Source organism: Alligator sinensis, unplaced genomic scaffold (assembly GCF_000455745.1).
Source record: "Alligator sinensis unplaced genomic scaffold, ASM45574v1 scaffold78_1, whole genome shotgun sequence".
In the NCBI taxonomy this organism is placed as follows: Eukaryota; Metazoa; Chordata; order Crocodylia; family Alligatoridae; genus Alligator; species Alligator sinensis.
The window spans coordinates 127,108-139,115 of record NW_005842171.1 but is presented as its reverse complement, the minus strand read 5'-3'; the positions used below and the strand labels follow the sequence as shown (position 1 = coordinate 139,115).

The 12,008-nt window shown below is 46.0% G+C and overlaps 1 protein-coding gene across 16 annotated transcripts in view; it reads left to right on the top strand.

The window, feature by feature from the left end:
- The window catches only part of PBRM1 (polybromo 1), a 125,437-nt gene that overhangs the window by 56,081 nt on the left and 57,348 nt on the right, over positions 1-12,008 (top strand). For all 16 annotated transcript variants that reach the window (XM_025206741.1, XM_025206740.1, XM_025206739.1 and 13 more), the window contains 2 exons: positions 5,033-5,174; positions 6,728-6,825. In XM_025206741.1, coding sequence (XP_025062526.1) covers positions 5,033-5,174; positions 6,728-6,825 — 240 coding nt within the window. The remainder of the gene's footprint in view (positions 1-5,032; positions 5,175-6,727; positions 6,826-12,008) is intronic.

Here is a 12,008-nt window from a genome sequence, read left to right as displayed (position 1 = left end):
TCTTTCCCTCTGCCTCCCCACTTTGTTGACTGGACAGGGTTCCCTTGCTCCACATAGCAGCTGCATATGTATGCTATGCCTTGCCAACCCTGGTCTAGGAAGTCAGGATTGGACCAAGGTGTCAAAGGTATGGCCTGTGGGCAGGATCTGTCTCATGGAACCCTACCATCTCTCCTGCTGTGCTATTTGTGGATCTTGGACTGGACCCACATGCCAGATGTAGTGCAGACTGGCCCAGCCCTGTGCACTGCTTGTAGGGCCGGATCTGGCATGCAGTGCATACAGTGCACCACGTCAGCCCTGTCCATTTGATCCAATGCACAAATCCAGACCATGGGCCAAATTTTTTTCTGTGGACTGGCCCCATGCCACACATCTGACTTGTGGATCAGCTCCTTGCCATTCATCTGGCTTGTTGGACCTGGTGAGTTTGACGTCCCTGGACTAAACAGTTTTAAATTGCATATTTTAATATTGCTGGTATTCAGTCTTTAAGTACATCCAATTTTCCACAAGATGGCAAATGCAGCAATGTTGCTTAAGAACATTCACAAGTTGTATACTACTAATATAAGAGCAAAACTTCAATTAATTGGTTCAGCAAACACTTGAGATTTATGAGTTTTGTATGAATGCACTTATTTGCTTTCAAGGAGATGAATATCAGTGTAAATAAATGTGATATTTTATCCCAGCCCTAACTATTTCCTGTCTAGAACATGGTTCTTTCTCCTGCAACCTAATTTTATTTGTAAGGATATATGACACAGAAGCCATTTGGAATGCTGTTTTTTAACAAGCATTTATTATTTGTAGAGACCCTGTGGCAGAGATGCCACCATCTGTGTCTCTCTCCAGAAACATGTCCCGGTTGGCTTGGGACACTGGGGTCGAATTCCTAAGGGAGGGGCGATTTTCCTCCCTGCCTGTGTGACAAAAGCCGGGTGCCTAGGGTGCGGTCCCTCTGGTCACCTGAGTGAGGGAGGGGAAAGCCCCTGCTCCTCGTCCCAGGTGACCAGTGATGCTTTTTAAATTGGTTGGCTAGTTGCCAACACTTCTGGCTTCTATTGGACTGGGCTGCTGAGGTCAGAAAGGCTATATAAGGGCCTGGTCCAAGAAGAAGGGGAGAAGCCATTTTTACCAGCATGGCACAAGCATCAGGACACAGGGAGAGAGTCTGATCCAACTGAAATGCTCTCTCTCTGGAAATCTCCGAGCCAGATCTCTACCATCTTCTGGATGATACTTGTAAGTGTTTCTAGAGAGTTAGTCCGCTCACAGTGATGCATTTGCGTATCAAACGGCTACCTCAGCCAGACTGTTTTGCTCAGTGGTAATCCCTTGATAGTGCTCTACCTGTTACCCTGTTCTAACCCTACCCTCTGTAACCAATAAAGTTCTTCTTTGTGACTGGTGTAGGAGACTTATTGAGGGGTGGGTTTAATTATGCCTAGGAGGCCCCTTAGGTCTGTGGACTAAGGGAGACTATCCTTTTTTGGCCCCCGACTTGGGGAGGAGCCCCAAGTGCTTGGATTGGGTCGAATACCCGTAGGACTATTAGGCCTGTGTTTCCCCGAGGACACAGAACCTAGAAGGTCCCCACTCAGGGTGGTGGCGGCACGTTAGCCCCGGACTCTGTGGTGGGGCTCAAAAGGGGGTCTGCCAGGGCTTAGGTGCCCCTGGGGAGACACGTGGAGTCCGGCAGGTGGGTGGGCATAATGAGGTGGGAGGCTCAGCGCCACTCGTGGTGTTAGAGGTGGGATCCAAATACCCTGCTGTATTAGAGGCATAATTTGGGGAAAAGGAATAGAGTCACTGGAAACCCTTGAGCAAACAATTATCAATTCGGTATCGGGTCAACTGGACATGTAGATAGCCAGGATGGCTGACAAGTATGTCCAAATGACCGTACCCGAACTAAGAGAACTGGTGAAAGAGAGAGGCCTTCACGTGAGGAAGGAGCATAAGAAAGAAGACCTGATTAAGCTCCTGTGTGATGATGATCAGGCCTCATCATCTCCTCCACACCTCCAGTCAACAAGCGCTGAGGGCTCTGATGGGCCACCCTCTGAGGGGGAGTTGCGGAGACTCCAGCTGCAGCTACAGTTGAAAAAGATGGAGCTGGAGGCCCAGCATAAGCGCGAGAAGGTACAGCTAGAATTGAAACGGATGGAGGTGGAGGGCTGGCATAAAGAGGCCGAACGCCAGGAGAGAGAGAAGACAGCATAGCGGGAGGCAGTGTGCCAGGAGGCAGAGGCCAAGCGCAAGCACGAACTAGAGGTACTCCGTCTGCGGCCCAACAGGGGAGATGCAGGCCCTCTGCAAGCGCCCAGGGGACACCCCAAACCTCAGCCTTCTCTCGCTACCAAGTCGGAGACGATCCTGACGTATTCCTCAGCATCTTCGAAAAACAAGCCCAACGGTGGAAGGTGCCAGAGGAAGAGTTCATGATGCATATGGCTGCTGTGGTAGAAGGCAACATGGCCGTGGTCCTGAATAACCTGCCTGTGGAGCAAGCAGATGACTACAAGACCTTCAAGGAGGCAGTGCAGTTGAGGTTTAACCTGGGTCTAGAGTTCTTCCGCAACAGGTTCTGTACTACTGTTCCCCAGTTGGGAAAGTCCATGCATGAATGTCCATGCACAAATTTGCGTCCCTGATATGGGACTCAATCCAAAAGTGGAGGAAAGGGGCTTCAGCAGATACGGTGGAGAAGATGGACATGCTGATTGTGCTGGAACAGTTCTATGTTCAGTGCCCGAGAGAGATTAAAACCCTTGTCCAGGACAGAGGACCTGAAACCCTCTGGGAGGCTGCTAAAATTGCAGACCAGCTATTGCTACACCGACAGGCACAGGGGCTGAACCAGAAGCCCTACTCTGGGATGGAACAGAAAGGGTTCCAAAGAGGGGGGAAGGGAGGTGCAGGTCCAAAAGAGGAAAGAGGGCCACCTGCTGCTGAGCACAAGGTGGCCCCAGATTCGGGCAAACCACCCAATTCGGAAAAGAGGGGGTGCTATAACTGCAGGGAGCCGGGCCACATCAAGCCCAACTGCCCAAAGCTAAGCACCAAACCCAAGCCCGTCAGACATGCAACAGCTGTAAGCAGTGAGGGGGGAGACCTGAGCCACTCTGAGGGGTGTGCCTGTTGCTACAGGATTACAAACCCAGAGAAGGTGATGGCTTTCCACCGGACTAAGATAACGGTAAATGGGAGAACCCTTGTTGGGGAACTGGACACAAGGTCCAGTGCGTCATTAATCAATGCCAACCTTGTTTCACCTGCAGATATAATCCCAGGGAGGACCCTTATGATTCAAGGGGTGGGGTCCCCAACATTTGAGGTACCAGTAACCTGTCCCTCCATCGAGTGGAGAGACTGCGGGATGTGCATAGAACTGGGTGTGCTGGAAGGAGCTCCAGTCCCCATCCTGGTGGGACATGATATTATGGAGATGGAATACCTGCACAGGGAGGAGGGCCACCTCCTAGAGCTAGAGCCCTACCGGGTTAAAGTGGTGACCCGTCAACAGAGCCAAAAGGCTAAGGCGGGAGGAGTGGAAACTTCCCAGGGCCTGGTCACCCAACTGGCTACAGAGTCAGAGGGGGAGGAAGGAGAGACTCTGACTCCCTCTGACTGCAGTCAGCCCCTGGCCATTGAGGAAACCAGTGACCTCGAGGTTGGGTTAAGTGGCAGTCCCAGGGAGAAGTCTGGTCAGTCAGTGGCAGAGCAAACAGACTCCCAGGGAGGAATCCTAAGAAATCCCTGAGGGTGGGGGTGCAGTCCTTGCAGGAGCACCTGAACTCCCTATTGATTGGCAAGCAGAGTTCAAGCAGGAGGTTCTAGCAGACCCTAGCTTGGAAGAACTCCGGCAGATGGTTCAGGAGTCAGAAACGGAGTTCACCCCAGAAAAGAGGGAACAGGTGGTCTGGGGCAAGGGACTCCTTTATCAGTTGTGGATACCTAAAAACCAGGCCAAGACCTGGGAGCCATGTTGGCAGCTCATAGTGCCCCGAGAGTTCAGGCAACAATTGCTTTCCTTGGCTCATGATTTACTTTGTGCCAGTCACATGGGCAGGGAACGGACTCGCCAGCAGCTGCAGGCGAACTTCTGTTGGAAGTATATGGGCCAATAGAAGTTCTTCTATGACCAGTATATAGCAGCATCTGATTCAAAGAGCTTACAGATGCTAAGAAAAACGTAATGGGGGACATGACAAACAAGCAGGCTAGGAATAATGCATGTTAGCAACAGAGTAACAAAAACAGGGTGTGCTCAATTCTTTATAGTAAAATTCACAGCACACCAACCACCTAACAGAATGCAAGTTGGGTTTTCTCCTTTCCCAAAGATTGCATTTTTCTGTAAGCATCTTGAAGAGGGACCTGAAGATTAAAGATTTTGACTAGATCTTTTTCCCCACGTGTGGAAGTAGATATGGAACTGCTTGTGGAACTGCCATATGTGAAAAGATGTGTTGGTGTTTGTCTTGGTCTTAAGTATTTTCACAAAAATATTACATCAGTTAACACTAATCAACTTGCTTCATGTTTGCATTTTTAGCACTAAATGGAGATTTAGGGGCCTCATCCAAGCAGGTGCTGAGCCCTCTGAATTCCCATATGGATAAAACAATCGATCTCACATAACCTTTTTAAAGCTGTGCTCATTACTTGGAATTGTGCTCAGAATGAAAACAGAGATTGAATTGTCTATCTGCTTAAGTAGCGACAGTCCCTTCAGGCCACAGATGAGGCGTGCTGGGAAGCTAATTTTCCTGACTCTCTTCTGTATCTATTCTGTGTACAGAAAGAGGGCTTCAAACTCTAGGGCTGTCAACAAGGCACCTTTGAGAAATATTAAGTTCACATTAAAAAAAACCCCAAATTATATTTGTACAGTTACAACAATGAGATTAAAAAAAAAAAAAGGTTGCATTCCTATAATTCAGTTTTACTGATATTGATCTGCTTGCAAAATAGGTATGTGAAATGGGTATGTTTTACTAAGCTGTATCTGTTTCTTTCACAGAACCAAATTGAAGAACCATGAATATGAAACTCTAGACCAACTGGAGAGTGACCTAAACTTAATGTTCGAAAATGCTAAACGCTACAATGTCCCCAATTCAGCCATTTATAAGAGAGTTCTGAAAATGCAGCAGGTTATGCAGGTATATGGAGAAGAACTAAGCAGTCAAAATAGCTATATATATTAATAGTTTTTGTCACTTTAGGTGGAAGTATTTAGAGTCTTTAAATCTGTATTGACATATGCTCTCTGGGGTCAACTGTAATTTCCATGGTTTAAATATTTATTTTAAACTTATTTTGGTATGCAGCTCTCTATAATGTGCTGAACAGAGAAAGGATCTACTTACAATTTTTTCCCCTAAACTACTTCTGTTCACAGTGGTATTGCTTAGGCTACGTACACACAATCAAATGAACTAGGACAGGGGTTCTCAAAGTTTTTATACTGCAGCCTGGCAAACCATAGCCCAGCAGTCACAGCCGACCGCAGCCAGAATTTCTGGCCCACAGACAGGTAAAGATACCCCCCACCCCTCAAGAGCGGGGGTGGGCCAAACCTTGCGCCGCTGTGGGCCCTGCACAAGGAAACATAGCCTCTCTGCCCAGCTCTGGGGGAGCCATGGTTTGCCCATCTGCAGCCACTTCCAATCTAATAGCAGCCAACTGTACTGTGGACTGGCAGCCAACCCAGCACCAGGCTGTGGCCCAAGGGTTGAGAACCCTTGATCTAGGAGAATTCTTCCAGGTTTGTTTTCCTAGTAGAAAAACATACTTGGAGATGCCTGAAGAGACATTCAAATACTGAGCACCTGATTAGCAGAGAGCTTGCAGGGCTGATGCTGCAGAGCCACAGGGCCTCTGTGTACACATCTTGCCATGCTCTGAAGGCTACCTCAGTCTGCCTGGAGACAGTATGGCAGCAGTGCACAGGACAGCACTGATTGGCCGACGCAGTTTGCTCAGGGTCAGCCTGTCTCTCCCTGCTGCACGAAGTGGGGATTGTGAAAGAGGTTTGTTCTGCTCCCTGCTTGGCTGGAATAGTAGAGTCCAGCAAGTGACCTATTGTTTCCCTGGGGGGGGGTATGGCAAAGCCCCCTAGGATGCTGGTGGACTGTGCTGTGATTCCTCTCAGAAAAGGAAGTGAACAAACATTTACGCTCCCAGGAGAAATTCTCTTGGGAGTGATGTAATCCTGGTTGTTCTTGAGTTATTTTTCTTCCAGGGCAGCTATTTTTGCTCTGGCAGAGAAATCCTAAGCATCTGTGTACTTCTGGTTTCTCCTGGGAGAGCAGCAGCTCTCTCAGGAGAAACTAAATGTCTGTACTTGGCTGTAATAAGACTAAGATCAAGTTGTGAAAAGGGAAAATGAAAAGATCCCGTAGGTTTATAGGTAAAATGACCATAATTGGAGGATGTTAAGCTATTTTCTATACTGTGATTTTAATACGCAAGAGAACAATTTAGATGCATTGAAGCACTATAATAATTTTTATAAAAACTGATACAAACATTTGTCTTAAGCATGTAACATATATTGCATTATTCGCTGAAAATCTTTTAATGGTAGCTTTATATTTATGCATTCTGCAACTTATATCTTTCCAAGTAAATCTGATTTTGTGTAGCTTTTTAACATTCATTTATTCTTGGGGTGTTCTGCAATGAGTTTCACTCTAGGGATTGGCTCTTTCAGGCAAAGAAGAAGGAGCTAGCTAGGAGAGATGACATTGAGGATGGAGATAGTATGATCTCTTCTGCTACATCTGATACTGGAAGTTCAAAAAGAAAAAGGTAAGCACTTTTACTCTAAAGATTTATTGCTTCTTTCATTTGTAATACAGAACATATATTTTAAGGTTTTACATGGGATGTCTTTAATTGAAATGTGTTAATCTAATCTACTGTCTCATAATTAATTGTAAATTGATTATTAGATCTATGTTGTCATTGTTTTTTGCTTACAGTGTATAGTTGACAAAGATTTTTCATATGCAAGTCCAGTTTCCTAAAGAATATAGGCACTGAAATATTATGTAATTATATAAAACTGCATCTATGTATGTCACTTATGTTTAAGACCTCAGTCTACGAAGATGTTCAAATTGTTTTAATAAAAGTCGAGTCTGTCTTTACAAGTTGTTATCCGTAACTGACAAGTAGATTTGCTTCTCTTTTCTAGCTAGCATTACCTCTTGATTTTCCCTTTTTACGTATTATTAGTCATTTGCCAAATGTAAAATTTAACAAAATATAGTTTTACATTTTGTAATTACTCTTTTCACCGATTTGTTTTGAAATTTTTGCTTAAGCTCGTGGGATCTTTATTTTCTGACTTCAGCACACCAAGAGCAGCCTCACCATTATGATCACGGGCTGCTGACAGACATTTGGGGTGGGGGGGAGATGGACAAACAACAAACAGCACTTCTACCGGAAGAGGAACTTGCTCAGTGTCTATATAGATTGTGCACTTCAGTGGGGCTTTTTTGTGCTTCTATCTAATAGTTGATTCAATCAGTGATTGAATTCAATCGGTGATTGAATCAGCCATTAGATAGAAGTGCCAAAAAACCCTGGTGAAGTGCATGATCTATACAGACACTGGGGAGCTGGATCAGACTGAAACGGTTCCTCTAATGGGCATGAACTGCACTTAGTGCGGGGTGCACTAAGCTGAAAGTAACGTGCCATTTGTTGTTCTTTTTAATCCACCAATCTAAGTGGATTTTAGCCATGTAAAAGAAAATGTATTGTGATCTTAGTAAAATAAAATTAAGTAAGTTTATTAGAACAAGTTGTTTGTTAGAACAAAATTGTTTGTTCCTACATTAGGGAAATATCTGTAAAAAATAATTTTGTCTTGTAGTACAGTAGATTTCTGTTGTCTCCATAGCTATTTTTTCCCCAACAAAATTATACAAATAAACAGAAAATGCTAAGAATCTGGACAGGAAAAATATAAATTCAATTTAAAATAAAGACCGGAAATGGATAGCATAACTCCTGATCATATTGTGACGTTACACTGGAAGTCGCTCCTTGACTTTTCTTCTGTTTATTGTCAACTCTTATTTAATTGCCAGCAAATTTTTAAAAGATTGTGGCAGTTGCTATTCTGTTGCAACCTATGACTCATTGCAACTTACGACTCATTGCTACTATGCAGCAGGGTCAGAAATGACCCATGCGCTGCTGGGTCTGCAGTAACAGCAGTTACCATGCAGTCATTTAGTACTGAAGTGCTAAAGCAAATACTGAATAACTTCTTAGTAACATCTGTGCAGTTCATTTAACGAAAGAAAGCTATCAGTGTTTCTTCTCTGATAAAGTAAAAGAAAAGCTTTTGAAAACCCAACTGGTGGAAACAGAGCCCCAAGGAATTCAAACTATAACATACAAAAGGAGCAATCTGGCCAGTGGGTTAAAGTTCCTTCCTGACCCAAATATGGCAGTCAGCCTAATGTGAAGAGGAGGGGGAAAACCCTGTAGTTAGGAACCTCCCTCTTTGGTCCCAGCAGGAGCATTGGCGCATTCCAATCAAAATCCCCAGCCTTGGCTGTAGCCAACATCCAGTACCTCTGAGGGAGGTGTAAAAACACCTGGATGCACGTAACAGAAAGCAGGGACAGGGACAACTAGCAAAGCTCAGAAGCATGGAAAATACCCATAGTAGAACATAGGCACAGCTGTGCCTGCATCATCCCCATCCAGTGGCTGTACAAACTTATTTTGAACACCTTGAGTGACAGATAGTCCATGACTTCCCTAGGCAGTCTATTCCACTGCCTCCATGTTCTAACAGTGAAGAAGTTTTTCCTGATATCTAATTTAAACTTACTTTGCTGCAACTTTTAAGCCCGTGTCCTCCTCTCTGCAGTAAGAGAGAAACAGTGCTTTCTTTCTTCTTTATGGCAGCCCCTCGGGTATTGAGGACTGCTGTCATGTCCTTCTTAAGCATCATTTCTGCAAGCTGACCATGCCTAGCTCCTTCAGCTTCTCTTTGTATGACTTGCTTTCCAAGCCCTTCATCACTTTTGTTGCCCATCTCTGGGTGGACTCTCTCTAACTTCTCCACATCCTTTTTAAAACGTGGAGCCCAGAACTGCATACAATACTCCAGATAAAGGCCTAAACAGTGCCAAGTAGAGAGGCACTGTCATAGAGCTGAGCAGTTATTTTGGCTGGAGGACCACTTAATGACTTTTGGTGAGCAGTTGAGGGCTGCAAGGGTAGCCCTGCCCCTTGCCAGGTGCCCTGTGTCCTGATTGCCATCTTGAGACCAGAAGTTCCACCCCCTAACCTTTGCCACTGGAAGTCCCTCCCCTTGCCCCCAGAAGTACTCCTTTTGGCAGAGGGGGTTGCTATCTTGAACCCAGAAAAAAAAACTCCTATACTAAAAATCAAATATCTACTACACATGTTTTAATTTTATTTCAAAAGATATTTTTGTCCTGATTTGCATGCGTTTGTGTAGTGGTATATGGAGGTAATTGCATAATAACTCAAAATAAAGTATTTCTGTTGTGTATTGTGTGTGGGGTGTGGTTGGGGGGTGGGTGTGGGAGGGTTTGTGAAAGTATACATGTGTGGGGGGGGTTGTGAAGGGGTGTTGATGTGTGTGGGAGGTTTGTGGGTAGGTGCAGGGGGTGAGGGTTTGTGAAGGGGTGTGGGTGTGGGTTGGGGTATGGATGTGTCTGTGGGGCGGGGGTTGTGAGTGAGTATGGGGCCTTCCACTACACGCCAGACCCCCACACAGCTCCTGCCGCTGGTGACAGCAGCAACATCACCAGCGGCAGGCAGTGGTCCCTCAGGGTGCTCATGGCTAGGGCAGGCAGAGCCCCCTGGTGCTTCACAGTTCTGGCTGGGTCCCAGGGCAAAGTGTGGTGGCATGCACCTTCAGCCCAGACCAGGCTTTCTCCATGCCAGAACATGGGTCTCGCAGCACTGCAGGCAGAAGCCACGTGCCATCGGGCTGGGCTAGGCCAGCTCTGTATCTCCATATGGGGCTTCCAGCACTCCAGTGGGGTTGGTGAGCAACATAGAGAGGCACAGAGGCCCCCTGGCTTGATGGTGCCTGACTCTGCAGTTCCAAGTCCATGCACTATCAGGCCAGGTGGGCTCCGTGCCTCCACATGTGGCTGCCTGACCCTGCTGGAGTGCCTGAAGCCCCACATGGACACATGGAGTCAGACCTCCCTGGCCTGGCTGTATGGTACGTGGCTCCCACCTGCAGTACCACAAGCCCCATGTGCTGGCACAGAGCCAGCCCAGTCTGGCCCAAAGGCACACACCAGCTCCACGCCAGCACATGCAGCCCCTGGGACTTAGCCAGAGCCGAGCACTGGCAATGGGGGCTGTACACAATGGGGCGGGGTACATGTGGCAGAGGAGCCCACACACACCCACAAGCCCCATGCCCAGCCCCACTCCTGCAGGCAGGCGCTCCCCTCCCCTCCCCACTCCCAGCATTCCCTTCATTCACCCAAGTATTTACTTTGACAAAGGAGGATATGAAGTTTGTTTGACACAATTTGTTTCCATATATCTGTGCTTGTGATTGGCCTCTCTTCCTCTAGATGCTTGCAAATGGCTTTCTTTATGCTATGCTCCAGTAATTTCCCAGGTATTGAGGTGAGGCAACCAGTCTGTAGTTCCCTGGGTCTTCCTTTTTGTCTTTTTTAAAGAGAAGCACTACATTGACTCTTTCTCAATCCTTTGTTACCTGGCCTGTCTCCCACAATTTCATTAATATAATTGACAAGGGCTCTGAGACCTCCTTTGCCAGTTCCTTCAGTACCCTGAGATAAAGTTCATCTGGCCGTGCTGACTTAATTCAGACCCATCAAAAGCTCTCTAACCATCTCTTGTTATCTCCTCCCTCAGCTTGCCTGCTTCCTTTTCCAGATTATCCTTATTAGGCATCTGGCTGCATTTTAAGTTTTTGTGAAGGATGAGACAAAGTAGCTGTTGAGTAGCCCTGCTGCCTTTGCATCTTCTGTTAGGAGTCCTCCGGCTTGTCAGCAGTAGACCCACAGCTTCCTTGGTCCTTCTTTTCTTGCCAACATGCTTACAGAACCTCTTCTTGTTGTCCTTTAACCTCTTTTGCCATGTGCAGCTCACTCTTTAACTTTGCCTTCCTGATTTTTTGTCCCTGTAGGTTCTTGTTATTTCCTGATGTGTTTCTTTGGTGACCTGCCCATTCTTCCATTGCCTGTATGGTTTCCTTTTGCATTTAAGGCATTTTAAAAGCCCCTTGTGCAGCCACATTGGTCTCTTGCCATTCTTCTTGTGCTTCCATCATGTCAAGATATTTTCTTGTTGGGCTTCCAATACTGTGCCCCTTAAAAGCTCCCAACCTTCCTGGGTACCTTTATCCTTCAGTCTGTCTTCCCATGGCATCATGCACATTAACTCCTTTAGTCAGATAAAATCCACCTTTTTGAAATCTAGCATCCTAATTGGCTGATTTCATGCTTTCCCTGTCTCAGGGTCTGGAATTCTATCATTGTGATTGCTTCCTCGCAAGTTAGCCATCACCTTCACAACCTCCACCAGTTCTTCCCTGTTGGTCAGGACAAGATCCAAGATAGATGACCTCCTAGTTTTATCCTCCACCTTCTAGAACAGGAAGTTGTCCTCCACACAAGTTAGGAACCAGTTTGACATTTTATTTGGTTGCATTTGAGTGCCTAACTTGAGATACTCGGGTATATTTTTTTCAGGGTAGAAGCCACCCATGGGTGCCTTTGACTGCAATATTTCAGAAAGCCAAGCTCTAAATTTATAAAGCTGGGCACCCAAAAAGCTTAGGAAGACAGAAATAGAGGTGTTTTTCAGAAATGTAGGTCTTACACAGAAAACTTAATGTATTTAGATACAAAGAGTGAAGATGATCATAGTAATTTGTTCTTATTCTGGGAAATGTTTACACTGAAAATGGAGAAAAGAAAGAAAAGAGAGGCAAAATCTAGTAT